Below are 14970 nucleotides of genomic sequence, written 5' to 3'. Positions count from 1 at the left end.
ACTTCATTGTGGACCTTTTACATCCCATTACCTGCTCTTTCTTATTTGACATGTGTTTGTCTTGCTGTATCAAAGTTTAAGTTTACTTATCTATTGCCTGAAGAAGGAAAGTTTAAGGTACATATTAGTTAACCACATAGGAACAATTATGGTCACATCAGTTAGGGTTAGTACCACTAGTTTGTTTACAAGTAAATCAATGTTTCAAGAGGTCAAGACACATATTGGATTGAGAAATGACATTTTTAAAGATTGAAAGGATATGTGGATATATATTGTTTGTTAAGTATTATGAGGACTTATCTGGGCGTTAACTGTTTTTCTACCATGTCAGAAATACTTGCACTATCCTTGGGAAGAGTATAGTACACTGCATAAAATTATGCCATAAAATAAACTGCAGCTGTAAAAGATGTGCTTTTGTTATAATCGCAGGAATACGACATTATCCCCCCTTACCTGCGTCTGTTGGATAGACTTTCCTCAGTCTCATTTGTCACAACAACATGTGTGGAGCCTCCTTGGCTTTCTTCATGCATGACCTCAATCTGTAACACACAAATATATGCACAAGTGGCTTTAAATGAATCAGTTCTTTTGTTTTTATAGCACTGTGTTTTACAAGAAAAAATCTCCAAATACCTTCCAATATCAGAGAGAAAATCTCACTGAGCTTACATACCCTTATGAGCATCAGTGTCGAGGAAAACTCCTTTTAACAGTAAAATATCTTTGCTATAGGAAGGATCAGATATCTGCCAACATTATACAAAAACAGCATTCGTGTCTGGCGTATGATTGATTTAAAATTTTCAGAAGAATATCTACCAGCATTATTGTTTTTTTTTTCTTCTGAAAAAAAAAAAACGGTTTCAAAGAGGGATGAGTGTTTGACCAAGTATGCTGAAAACTCCACGACTTCATTAAACTGACTGTGTGACATGTAACATGACCAGAAGAGTTTGTGCTCTTTTGGCATCAGGCCTCCAGGAAGCTTGAGTCACAAAATAAATTATACGAGTGCACAGTCAACCACCAAATTGGCATACACTTTTGGACTGAGTATTAAAATGTGTGACCAGTCAACCCCTCTGCCCTCTACTGGTGGGAATAAAGAAGATGATGAAGTAGATCCATTCACATATCTCATGTTTTCTTTCACTCAAAATACTAAAAGTCATAAAAATAAATAAAAAAAACTATGAAATAAAGGTGTTAATATAGACAATCCAGGGGCCTCTGTGAGGCAGCAGTACCGACTACTGAACAACTGTGCTTCCTATGTGCATCCATGAATAACTGGTAAGTTTCTGAAAGTAGAGCCTTTCTTAGCCAATAAAAATAGTTTGGGTCCATCAGTTTTGTTGTGTTTGTTGTTACCACCACATTTCAGAGTGAAATGAAATGTAATTCAATGGAAATGAGGTCAAAGACAGATGAACAGGACTTTAAATGTGTTTTACTGTTTCAGTGAGCCTAAGGACATTACCTTGATTCCTCCCTTTGCCTTCCTTATGTTCTTCTTCTTGTTGAGATCAGCTTCAGCCTGCTGTTTGTTAGAATTATCGGAAGCTCTGCGAGCAAGAGCTGAAACAAGATGACAGCACGCTGGTAACTTTGATCCTTTCTTTCTTCAAAGTTTGTGTGTTTTCTTGTTTGTAGTCTTTGCATTACTTCAGATTAATCTAACTGTTGTAGAGTCTTGCAAAAGCTTACAGTTAAGACAAAAACCAAAAGAACATATCTTCATTTAAATTAGCTGAAAACACAAAGATCAAATTACGCTGTTGGCCTCCTGCAGTCCTGGGGGTGTTCTTCACTGAGGGCCGTTTGGGGGAGGATTCAGGCCGTGGAGCAACAGGCTGGATGGGCCTTGTCTGTTTAGCTGACAGTCTCTTCAGACTGAGATGCCGCTTTTCAAACATCTCCTGAACATCTTCCAGTCTCTTTAGCGCCTTCAGTACACTACCCTGCGAGTAAAAAGCTATACATCTACCTTTGTCCTCATCATTTTTGCAACAGAACATCTTTCAAAGTATTATGTTTGTGGACTGTACCTTGATATCCTCTGACAAGACAACCTCATACTGATTGTGCAGGTTCCTCAGTTCAGTCAGTTGGTTCTTTTCTGCTGACTCCAGAAAATGTTCGATGTCTGTCAGTGCTGACTCTGCCCCTTCCTGTGACTGACACTTATCCACAGCCTGGGATGCCAGCAAGTAGATCCCAGACTCACACCATTGGTTAACCTGCACACAACATCTAATGACATCAGCAAATAGCCAAGAATTCAGTTTTAGAAAACATAATCATCCCTTCACATATGGTGTCACAGTGTAAGAGTCCTGTATTTGGGTAGTAGGAGGAAAATACTGCAAGTAAAATCCCAGTTGGGTCTGTAGAAACTTGTTATGCAGGTAATAAAATCCTCGATTGTTGAGTTATGTCAAGTTGTCAGTCTTCTAATATCTTTAATATCTTTATCTTTAAAAAGATTATTTGGTCAAACCGATGGTGAGTGCTCTTGTACGATAAGATTAGAATAGATTTAGATTTTCATATTTAAACACAATGACTGCAATAGTTGGTCTTGTGGCAACCGGGAGAACTGAAGCCACGGTGATGAGCGTGTTAATGACGGTTTATTTGAATATGTCTACAGCTGCAGTGTGGACAGATGGCCCAGTCAAAACAATGATCCGTCCACACCTTACTCAAACAGAAAAACAACCATCAGCTCTTTTTTTGGAAGAGTCACATTACACCAGTCGAGTCACAGGTGTAATGTAGAACACATATTATGTAATTGTAGATTTATCTAATCAAATAGTAGTCCAAGCAGTTTTCAACTCATTTTAAAATATCGAAACAGTTGAACCAAATTTGGAATTAAAGCTGTGCTCAGCAGCACATTTCACTAAGAACATTGAGTAAAAAATAATATTTACATTATATTTAGGTGCCAGAGACTCAAGATTAAACAACTTTAACTCAATGCTTGCGCCATCTGCTGGATGCAAATAGAGGCCGTGACATTCTAAGATGTAAATATGTCAGTGTGATTTTACAACATGTCCCACTGTCTGGACATTTTGGTCCAGAATTATCTAATGAAAAGATTAAAAAAACAACAACCAAAGAACAGATTCATCACATTTCATCTGGCTTGTGTTAAGTCAAACTTTTGGATTTGTAGCCATCTGTAAATGTACACGACTCACATGGTATCCTTACCTTATCTATGCCCTGGTGTATCTGCAGAGATTTGGACAAAATATCTGTCTTTTTCTTGACCTCATTGCTGAAGTCGTCACAGACACGACGGAGCTCGACACATTTGGGTCTGATGGAGTCCACAGCATAGTGATTGCTCTGAATCAGCTGGTCACCATGCAGTGCGTGAAGTTGTGCCTTTTCCAGTGTGGCCTGGAAGAAAATCAATTAAATATGATACATTAAGCTGTGCAAACAAAAGCTTCAGGGTATCCACACTCAACTGTGTAACTCTACAACGCTACTAAAGTGATTCATGATGATTGCTTTAACAAGAAACCAAATTACTTGTAATGATTCGATATTATTAAATGATTATGTGCTATTGTGTGTGTAACTGTGCCATTACAAACCTGAGCTTTCTCCTCCAGTGTTTTTAGCTCCTTGAGCATTTTTTCAACTCTGGCCACACAATCCCCAGTGTCTGAAAGGCTGTTTAGACTGTCTATCAAGCTGTCGAGAGACACTTTGACCTGATCACCAATGATTGGAGAGAAACAGAGAAAAAGCAGTGAGAACCATTGAGTTACTTCGTTATCTATTCTGCTCGTGTTAAACAAACCAAACGACGAATTACATTTGTTGCTTTAGTTTGTGTAAAACTTTTTTTTAAATGTAAAAACACAGCTTAAACATTAAACAGTAGCAGTATCTTGGTAGCTCTGTAAGAATTCTGCAGTAGGGCTGTGATCTCAGTATTCATCAGCAGGGGGCAGTGTGGTCCTTTCTTTCTGCCCTGACTGTATTTTCCTCTAAACCATGGCTGCCTGTATTATATATTAATCAGTGTGGAAACTGCATCAGAGCTGTGCTTTGCTTGGAGAAGGTGGCAACAGTACTTGCTATTGTTGACACTGTAGCAACTGTAATTTCATTTTATTCCATTTTTGTATGTCGGGTTACTCTTACTTTTTTTTTTGGGGGGGGGGGGGGGGTATTAAGGTTTTGGGGCACATGGTGTTAATATTTCCCTTTATTGTTGCTGTTTTCGTGTGTTTAATTAATCTAAAACATAAAAATAGAAGGCCTTTAGTTTAATCATGTTGACTGATAGCAGTAAGTGATGCCTGTCTCTGTATTATGAATGTATATGCATAGCCCTCTGAAGGCACTTGGATTTTATCATTATGCAAAAGGTGTCTTTGGCTTTACACCAGAAGAAGCTGTGATGACTGCTGAGAATAACAGTTCTATTTTATTAGGAGGTTGGAGACGTGCCAGTGATGTAAGCTGTGAGCAAAGAAACTGGTATCTGCCCTGTTGTCCCCATAGTTTTTCATCTCTGCTCACTCATTCACTGCATTCTTGCTTTTTACTTTCTGGCTAGTTACCGAATAAAAGGAACTAAATGGATGTAGCGTTTTGTGGGAGAAACGTTTCGTCACTCATCTAAGTGACGTCTTCAGTCTCAGCTGACTGCAGGTTTCCCCAATCTTATAAACAGTACATTTGCATAATGACTGAACCTGAAGGAACAATGAGCTGGGAGGTCAGTTCCTTAATCTTAATTATGCAAATTCTCATGACCATTGATCAACAACCACTGACCAAAACCCACTGATCAATGGCCATGAGTACCATTCACAGAGAGTTGGGTAATGGCTGCAATCACAGCATTGTAAAATGGCGAAAGATGTACCCTTTAGCACAACACAGAAGAGCTGCCTTGTCAGGCCAGGACTCTGCAGTCTATTTACACCTACAGGCCAGTGGACGCTGTTTCAAGGATGAGGATGTACACATCCTGGACAGGGAGGAACGCTGGTTTGAGCGTGGAGTCAAGGAGGCCATTTACGTGAAAAGGGAAAGACCATCTCTGAATCAAGGAGGGGGCCTGAGAGCTGAATTTTCTTATCGTTTACCTGAGTTCAAGTTTGCAACCCCCCATTCATCTTGCCTGAGACACCTTTGTTCTGGCCCCGTGGAGGAGGCCGCAAACGCCGACGCAGAAGATCCAACGTTCTGGTTCGACTGAGATGGCCCACTAACAGACCACCGCTCTCCAGTTTATTACAGGCTATTGTGCAGTTTCTGGAGACCAAGCTGTGCGAATTTCGGACACGGATCTCATTCCAGTGAGAGATGCGGGATTGCTGCGTGATCTTCCTCACAGAAACCTGGCTATCGGACTCCGCCATACAACTACCGGGGCAGCGCATTGGTCACAGGAGCAAACTGAGAAAGGCAGAGGCGGTGGTGTGTGCATCAACAACAGCTGATGTGACTGCCCCAACGTGCACCCGGTTAACTCCTTCTGCTCACTGGACCTGGAGTACCTGATGATTAAGTGCTGGCCATTCTGGCTACAGAGAGCATTTACAGCAGTCATTATTATGGCTGTTTACATCCCCCCACAAGCCGACACTGATCGAACATGCAGAGAACTGTACAGCGTGATTAGCAGTAAGGAAACCGCACACCCAGAGGCGGCGTTTATACCGTTGGTCGGACCAATCAAAGTCCATGTTGTGGGACTGTTTTGATAACGCGGACTGGGGAATGTTTCACATGGCTGCTGACGACATCAATGAGGACACAAACTCAGTCTACAGATTTATCAGAAAATGCGTGGAAGATGTCGTCCCACCCAGAACAGTTAAAAGTCTACCCAAATCAAAAACCGTGGATTAAGAGTGATGTTTGCACTGCACTGGCGGCAGGGAACACTGCTTTTGCCTCCGCGAACACATTGGACTACAAACACGCAAATTACCAACTCATTAAAGCAGCCAAACGGGAGTACAGGGACAAAGTGGAACAGCAATTTCACAATCGTGGGAGAATGTGCCAGGGACTAAACACATTCACAGACTAAAGAGGGGAAAATCAGCACACCACGGCCTCTGTGTGAGGATCTAAATGTATTCTATGCTAGATTCGACACAACAAACACCACAAGACCGGACAGTGTACGCATCGGTGGGGAGAGAGCGGAGGGAACACACACAGCAAGGGGCCACCTCTGCAAAACATTATTTGTAAAAATGAAAGATTCACTCATCCCTGTTCTCTCTGCATTAAATTATCCCAAGATCAAGTTGTTTCATAAAAATGTGATATTAAAAAAACATTTTTAGAAATGTAGAGGACATACACTCATTGTAATATGTGAAGATGCGAAACATTGCCCTTTCCACTGGTCTACTTGCAGTACCTCACATGAAAAACCAAAGGCTGCATGGCAATGGCATACTTTACCTCTCTGAAGTCCTGCTCAAAGTGACGCAACTGTAGGCACTGCTCCAGTTTGAGATGGTGTTTGCTCCAGAACTGTTCAAAGGCATTTTCTGTCTCATCTAGCTGGGCCAAAAGCCTAAAACACAGATTACAAATGTAATGAGAATTGGTACATAATTGCTCAAAATACATAACAATATACAGTGTGCATGACATCTATAAAGGAGTCTTTGTCGTTTGTTACCTTTCCACAGTAGTTTGGTTTTCCATCTCATCAGGGTTGAGTTCATGATCCTCTGACTTGGCTGACTGATCTTTTATACAACTATACAAGGTGGTGCCTTGCTTCACAGCTAGCCTCAGTTCATCCTGATTCACAGAAACAGAAGCATTAATATCACAGAACATTAATATCATAGAGAAACTTTTGCAAATCTGTGCAAGTTCCTATTTCAGCAGAAATATCCAAGTACATGTAGTAGAGGAATTAAAGACATCTACACTTTTGCATTTAAAACTGATATTTGAAGTAGGTAAAGTCAGTCACGTAGAATATTCCAAGGCTGGAGCCTATCCCAGCTGTCTTAGAGCGAGAGGCAGAGTACAGCCTAGAAAGGTCGCCAGTCTGTTGCAGGGCTAACAGCAAATTGCACTCACATTTACTCCTGCATTCACACTTATGGGCAATTTAGTGTTTCCAATTAACCTAACCCCACTAACTGCATGTCTTTGGACTGTGGGAGGAAGCCGGAGGACCCGGGAGAACATGCAAACTCCACACAGAAAGACCATGGCGTGATGGTGGAATTGAACTCAAGACTTTCTTGCTGTGAGGCACCAGTGCTAACCAGATATACTAGTGTAAAAATACTTGCTTTGTCTCATGTTAATATGTGTGTGTGTGTCCTAGCATATTTAATGCACCACATTACCTTGAGGTTATTGTGTTTGTCGGTGTGTGCTGTAAGGAGGTCTTTGGTGCACTGGACGTCATTGGGCAGCTCTGTCTCTGCTAGGTCTGTCCCGAACTTCTGTAACATCTGGGCTGTGGTTTTCACTGTCATGGCAAAATTTTCTATGGCCTATGGAAACAGACTCACATGTTACTCTGCAATGTCTTCTAATCTAGCTCACCATACACCTGCTATAATGTCAAATCTGGTATTGAATGCTACAGTAAGTCAGTGCTCACTGTTCGGTGGTGTATCCACTGACTGTGACAGTATTCCAGGTTTCCTCCTAACTCTCGGGTCAGCTGGCTTTTATCCACATAGCCATGTAGGTCAGACAGCGAGTTCAGCATCACGATCTGCAAACACAGTGCATTGCTTTACGTGCTCCATTATTATTAAGTAAAATTGGTAGAACAACTTCTCATAGTCAATGTTGTTGCAAGATGGGAAGCGTTGCCTGGTAAGTTACTAAATAGGAAATCAAACATTTTGGTTTACAAGACATACACTTTGTACCTTTCAAAACTTTGCTTTGAAAGGCACCATATAAGTAAGGGGTTATTGTTTTTATTACTACATTTGCATACACAATTTTAAAAAATGAGATGCATTTGTAGGTGCTGACTTGAAAATAAGTATCAAAATATGTATTCATGAATAATTTATTTATCTTGTTTAGCTAAAACCTAAGATCTATGATGAAATGATTTCCCTCACAAAAAATAAATGCAATTTTCCTGTTGTGTGATTTTCCTGTCAAAGCAGCCAGTCTTTCTTTCCCACCAAACCTCTTTGCTCACTGTTGCTCAGTCCTTCAAAAATGTGACACAGTGTTTATCTTAACAAAACAGTGGATTGAGGAAGACCTGGTTATGTTACACAACTCTGACAACTGATCCACTGTGTCTGTCTTTGTCAGTATTTTTATATCGTTTTGATACCACTGACATGCCCATCAAAGGATAAAAAGCTATAGTTATGTTTAACACCTACAAAAGAGACATAACATCTCTCAACAAGCTTGGAGTCCTCCAGGAAACACTGGAGAAAGTGGCCATGGAGAGGAAAGTGTAGTTTTCCTGATAGATGGATGGAGTTATGGTTGGATGGATGGATGGATGGATGGATGGGTGGGTGGTGCATGCTTGATGCTTTTCATACTTTGCTATTGAAATGTTAGGTTTAATTGTGCTGTGATAAAAAAAAAAAAAAATCACACCTTATGCAATTTAAGGAATTGTTCTATGGAAAAAAAATCCCTCGTTGTGTTAAAGCATAGCATCTCTGTGTGTTTGGATGACATGTTTTCTCTTTCAGTATATCAAAAAAGCTAACTATTATCATGGGGAATACTTTTTGTCTCTCTTTTAGGTGTCTGTTTCAGAACCATACCCTGGCTCAGAATAAAACACCTGCATGCTTACCGGTACCTTCATTTTGAAGTCATCCTTGTGTAGTTTGATCCCAATATCTGCTATATGCTTCTGGAAGAACCTGGATGGCCTCAGCACCAACACTAACTGAAGATTTCCTGGGAATGCCCCCTGGAAAATATAACAAATGAACTTAAAATAAGATATTGCATCTTTTCATTCTCATGGTTATCTGTAAGTTGCTTGTAACAAGCTAAAATATATTCTTCTGGTATAAAACTATTGCAGGTCATAATTAGTTTGTTACAGAAGCATGTTATGAAAGATCTGCCCATTTTAGTTCAAGCTCACTGAGCCTGATAGTAAAAATGGTGTTTAAAATAGGAAGGAGTGAAGAGATTTGTTCTAGAGGCACTCTTGCTGTGATATAGGTGTGTACTACAAGCCATTGCATTGAAATTGATTGTTAAATGAGGAATTCTACAATGAATGTGTTTGTGATCCATCCATTGCTCTGGTACAATGTGACGGTAAGGGCCCAAAAGAAAATGAGGCTTTCACAGGGTTGTTACGCCTGTGTAGGAAACACAAAGACTTAAAAGAAACATTTTAAAAAGGTCCTTGTATATATTTCCATGGTGATTTAAGTATCTCACTGAACTTACAGCGATCCTGGATAGAGAGGCCTTTACTGAGCTCCATTTGTCCTTCCGCCGGTCGATGATGATAATGAAGCCAATGCTTGCAGCATCCAGGCTGGAGAGAGGAGGAAAACAATTTAAAGTTATAGGCCATGCTAATCAAATTCCCAAAGGTTTCAGGCTCCGGAAAATACAGAACTCAAGAATTGTCCACATTTCAAGGAATACACAATTAGTACACCACTAAGCATAATTTCCAGAAAGCCTTATGATATTACTGTTGAGATGAAGCAGTGAAGACGTTTAAGCACCCAGGATCAAATGTGATCCTGTGGGGATAGTTTTGAATCAAATGGAATTTTATCTTTATGATCTTTCTCGTTATTAGTTTTAATTGTGTGTGAGTATACATACCTGGGGATGCTGGTCAGGTAAGTAACTACATTGAGGAAATCTTCCTCTGGCACTTCGCTAAAGCCTGAGCACTCTGGGAAAGTGATGATGGGGGCACCATCTTTCCCTCGCCCTCCTATAGCACAGAAAAAATAAACCCAAATCAATAACTGCAGTAACTGTATTGCAAGACATTTTATCATTTGATAACTTAAAGGATTCCCTTTAAGTTGAAATGCGGACATCTGTAAAACCTCCATCACAGCTGTATGAAAATTGTGTTTCATTTAAGATATCTGAAATGAAAGTTAAGACACCATTTAAATCAGAATATATGAAATTGTTTTGTTTTCCCAGTAGGAATCGTATTACAGGCACCCAGATGAAATTAGCGACATGGGGAATGGGCAATGACTTTTGGGAATGTGGTTCTACTAAATGTAAAATGGTAGAGGAACACCCCAACTCTAACACCTCAGTACTATGTTTGTTCCTTTAGGCTCTCAATTAAAGTTAAACTACATTGTGTTCTTAGTATATGTCCAACCATAACATTTTATTTACACTTCTCACAGATTTGGTTTTACTGTTTTCACTCTTTTTGTCTTCATTGCCAACTGTAAGAAGACCAAACTGTTCAATGAGTCAAGTATAAGACCTCAGGGTAGTCTTATACTTGACTCATGAATTACTGGTCCTTGCTGTGGATGAGGCTGTGTGCTTCAGTCTTCTTGAGATTTGATTGTGGCTTGTATTGTGAAAAAAGTGCTTTGAGTAGTCAGTAAGACTAGAAAGCACTATATAACTATGAATTAATGTTCTTCATGTCACATTTCACTACAGCGGACAACCCTCTAGTGCAGGGGTGCTCACACTTTTTCCGCATGTGAGCTACTTATAAAATGACCAAGTCAAAATGATCTACCCACTACAAAAATCCAAAACATATACTTATTTATAAATATATTGATTCTTTATATCTACAATGTATATACATGCATAACCGCAATATCCAATATTTCACAACACAATTAACTATGTAAATTTTTTGTCATTACCTGAGTTTACTCTGATGACTTGCACTGAATTGAATCAGCCAGGGATGCATAGTCCGGACAGTAGCTGCTGACGGCCAGGTTTAAGAGAAAAAACCGAGAGCTAAAAATTGGAGTTAACTCGCTGACTAGCTTGTCAGTTTTACTACACTTCGCGCCGCTGTTTGCGCATGCGCAGCGACCTAAGCGTCAGAAAAAATCTGCTGTCATCTGACTGGCTTCCCTGTATCAATCAAGTGACGGGATGGATGATAGGCTGGCATCTATTTTTTTAATGCCATGCGATCTACCAATACTACCTTTGCGATCGACTGGTCGATCGCGATCGACGTATTGAGCACCCCTGCTCTAGTGTCATTTTTCAATGTCTGCAACACTTTGTAGATGTACCTGAAATAAACACCATTAAACCATAATCTAAATAATGTTTCAAGATTTGAAAGAAATTATTGAACTCAAACCATGATTATTTCATAAACTTAAACCAGCTAATGTAAATGCTAAGCAAAACACAAGTCTAAAAATACCAGTCGTATTTTCAAACTTGTTTGTTCTCATTGTTAATTCTGTCTCGTAATCAAGGCTTTTGTGGCTTACTATATTTGATCATCAGTATGCTTTACCTTTGCACATCTATAAAAGGGCCCTACAAGGAGCCACTGTGCAACCAGTAGTCTTGACACTTCTAGTTGCAGATACAGATTGGAAAAATCCAATACTTGCACATCTCTCGAAATGTCACTAGATGGTGAGCATGAGCCATAAATCTGCTGGCTTGACAAATAAAACATTGCTACGGCATGCTACTTGAGAAAAAAACTAACAGTGTTTGTAATGCTAAAAGTTACAGACATTCATACAGACATTAAAGGGCTGTGCATAACCTTGAATCAGCACATCTGAGGATATTTTTGTTGGTTTAGAATTTTGTCTGACCAGCATCTCTCAACCACAAACATGTAACTAACTTGCTGAGAATGGAAAGTTTATACTCAACACTCCACAAAAATATACATTTTCCTCTCTAAGAACATAAAAGACTCTGTTAATTCTCCCTAATAAAGTTACTGCCGTAAAAGTACGTGAAATGTGCATGTTTCCAATTTCCTGCTTGCAACTCCTTGCCTGCTGCTAGTAGTGCAATGATCATCTAACCCAGAAAAAGTGATGGGTTTTACACTGACCACTCAGTGATGTGTTTCCCCTTTACTTTTTAAGGAGAATCAAAAGAAAGCAACAAATCCTGCAGCTGTCCATGAGGGAAAACAAAATCATAAAAACTCTAAGAAAAGAGGCATGAAATTGTTTGGTATACTTCCTAACTGGTCTCTGGCAAAAGGAAACCCTCACTGGTTCCAGTTCATGTATATATAAAATGTGTATACAGAGAGACAAAAATAGCAAACCAAATGATCATAGCGTTTAAACCTGGATCCTACTGAGAAGGCACACACACTCACAGTAGGCACACACATGTGGTGAGGACTATGAACCAGACTTGTGTTACCCTTATGTAATTCGAGAGGCAAGTAATGCTGAGAGAGGAACTTTTGGAAACAGTTATTTTGGCTGTTTGGTGAGACGACTGAGAGAAGGAATGAGAGGCATCCCTGGAGAACCACACAGACTGCTGTGTCACCACTAACAGCACATCTGGAAAAGTCTGAGGGCACCAAGTGTGAATGCTGGGATGCTAAAAGCATGCTCCTGTCTAACCTTTAAACTTAAAATTATGTGACTTTCCACCAGTTCCATAGTTAATAACTGGTCGCATTTGCTTATCATTGTGAGCTATGATGTGCAAATACATGTAGTGAACCACCTACGCATTACACCTACAGAAGCTGATTGGTCATGCAAACCTATGCCAAGAAGCTTCTGGTGGCAGTTTTTGTGCTGATGCTAATACCAGAGGAGGTTTGAATCTTTGCATTTACTGAATTTAGGATATCTGTGACTTTTTCACACTATGTATCTCTGTAACACTTCTCTGTAGATTAATATGGTCCACCACTTCATGGGTGAGTTATTATGACTTCTAAAAGCTTTTGGTGAGCTCTTTAGAACAACTCTTGTTAATTATTTCATAAGAGTTTATAACAGCAGACTGCACAACTAGGTGTTTGTGCCAATTAGACTAAAAAAAAACAAAGAAAAAAAGAATTGAATTCAATATTTTAAAGGTATGGCATATTACTTTTAGTGTAACTCATTTTAAGAGTTGCTCATCCACTAATGTTCTCCTCATCAATAGTCTCAGCAACAAAGTTCAAATCCATACTTCCTCAAATGAAAAGCTTTTCAATAACACAAAGAAACAAAGAAACATATACCACTTAAATGTTTTTAAGGCTTCAAATTGAACTTTAAGTTGCTGTAAAAAAATGTTCAAATATTTTTTTAAGAAATCAAAAAGCAAACAAAATGCTTATGTTCTCTCATGTTTCTTCTGTCACGTATGGAGCTCTCAGTTTAAAAGGTGATACAACATTAATGTGTACATTACATTTTAGAATTTGAAAGTGTCTGGTGGTCTACTCATTCTTGGTTTTTTATTGGCTCATGTTTTTACACAATTCTTTGTGCTATGACTTTATCTTTATTGCAGCCAATTTCCCTGAGATGTTATTATCTGAAGCCTATAAAGAACTGGAGGAAGCAGTTCCCTGGAAGATGTGTGTTGGATGAAATCTTGAATTAATAAATCAGTATTACACAACATGTTATGTGCAGCTCAGTTGTAGCATTGCTAGCACAATTTTACTTACGTAAAATTAATTTTATATCAAATTAATTAATATTTATTAAAATGGACCCTAAAAACAAAACAGACAAAAATGACTATTCTATTCTAGCAGATAACTCCGGAATAAAGATTTCCAGTCATGTCATAAATTGCAAGATGAGGAGCTAAATACAGACTTCCGTGTAAATTGAATAAAAAAAGGCAAGCCTTTAGTTTGACTGATCAAAAGCTTAACCACAAAATAGACAGGCAACAGGCAGGAAGAGACTGGTAGGTCAGCTGGTAGAGAAAAGAGTGCTGCAAAGTCAGGACAAAAGGGAAATCAGGGAGCTGGATACAGAAGAGTCAGGAGATGCAGGTCAAAGTAATCAAGGACAACAAGACAGGTAGTGGGGCAGTAAAGCTGGAGACAAATAACTACCATAATAAAAACAGGAAGTAACAACAATAACGAAACAGTGAAATGGAAAATATAGGCAAAATTAACTCTATTTAAAGCTCAGGATGCCTAAAAACAAACAGAGAACATCTTAAATAAGGAATTCAAATGCCAACTTAAGCACAACATAAAAAACCCCAGAGATCATAGCATCCACTATCTTTGACCAAGCTCCATTTTGTGTGTTTGCAAGAAAGCAGATACTTGCACCTAGATGCCAGGACAGAATATAATAATACTGTTAAATAAGAGAATAAGGTTTCAGTGCCATAGCAAACTTGAAAATGCCAAATGAACTTTCAAAAGCCCCAAATCCCCAGGGGGAATTAAAAGAAAACCCAAAACATGTGGACAGGAAGATCTGTGTGTGTATAAACCTCCAGTGAACTGCTGTGTTTTGTGGAATTAAATGAATCATGATTACATATCACTCCAGCAGATTTCCTCTTTTTTAAAAACATCAACAAATAGAATCAGTGAGCAAGTCAGCTGAAGGGATTTCAGTGGTTTCCTCATATTATCCGTTTGCTTGTGATTTCCTCGGTGAAGAATAAAAAGTCATGAGAGAGTGAAGCAGCTGAGTTACACATGAAGTCCTTTCTTCTGGCACTTGCATAACTTGTGATACAAAACACAAAAATAGAACATCAGCTAAAAAACTGCTGAGAATGTTTTTGGGGTTTTTTGAAATATCTTAATATTTAGTTACAGTAAGCATGAAGGCACAGGGAGAAGTGGTACTGTAACAGGATGTCAGGGGTAAAAAATGAAAAAGGCTTTAATTAGTGCTCCATGTTACATAATGGCCATAAAAGACTAAATATGTGCAATATTTTTCTCTTAAATTTACGGAACTGTGGATTTAATGTAGCTAGTAATGATAATGGTGTGATTATTAATGTTTCTGTCATGGTACTATA

At 39.0% G+C, this 14970-nt stretch overlaps 1 protein-coding gene across 7 annotated transcripts in view; it reads right to left on the bottom strand.

Annotated features, from left to right (window-relative positions):
* Positions 1-14970, bottom strand: part of mcf2l2 (MCF.2 cell line derived transforming sequence-like 2) — a 113705-nt gene that overhangs the window by 67300 nt on the left and 31435 nt on the right. For 5 of the 7 annotated variants that reach the window (XM_080878610.1, XM_080878614.1, XM_080878613.1 and 2 more), the window contains 13 exons: positions 9832-9946; positions 9442-9532; positions 8828-8947; positions 7643-7759; positions 7383-7532; positions 6695-6819; positions 6472-6586; positions 3627-3746; positions 3235-3426; positions 2058-2249; positions 1784-1970; positions 1490-1587; positions 460-548 (listed from right to left, as the gene is read on the bottom strand). In XM_080878610.1, the coding sequence (XP_080734736.1) occupies positions 460-548; positions 1490-1587; positions 1784-1970; positions 2058-2249; positions 3235-3426; positions 3627-3746; positions 6472-6586; positions 6695-6819; positions 7383-7532; positions 7643-7759; positions 8828-8947; positions 9442-9532; positions 9832-9946 (1711 nt within the window). The remainder of the gene's footprint in view (positions 1-459; positions 549-1489; positions 1588-1783; positions 1971-2057; positions 2250-3234; positions 3427-3626; positions 3747-6471; positions 6587-6694; positions 6820-7382; positions 7533-7642; positions 7760-8827; positions 8948-9441; positions 9533-9831; positions 9947-14970) is intronic. The other 2 variants (XM_080878611.1, XM_080878616.1) reach the window with 1 other exon arrangement.

Source organism: Rhamphochromis sp. 'chilingali', assembly GCF_963969265.1.
Source record: "Rhamphochromis sp. 'chilingali' genome assembly, chromosome: 3".
Classification (NCBI taxonomy): domain Eukaryota; kingdom Metazoa; phylum Chordata; class Actinopteri; order Cichliformes; family Cichlidae; genus Rhamphochromis; species Rhamphochromis sp. 'chilingali'.
Note: the sequence above shows the minus strand (reverse complement) of the source record. Positions and strands in the feature narration are given on the sequence as shown.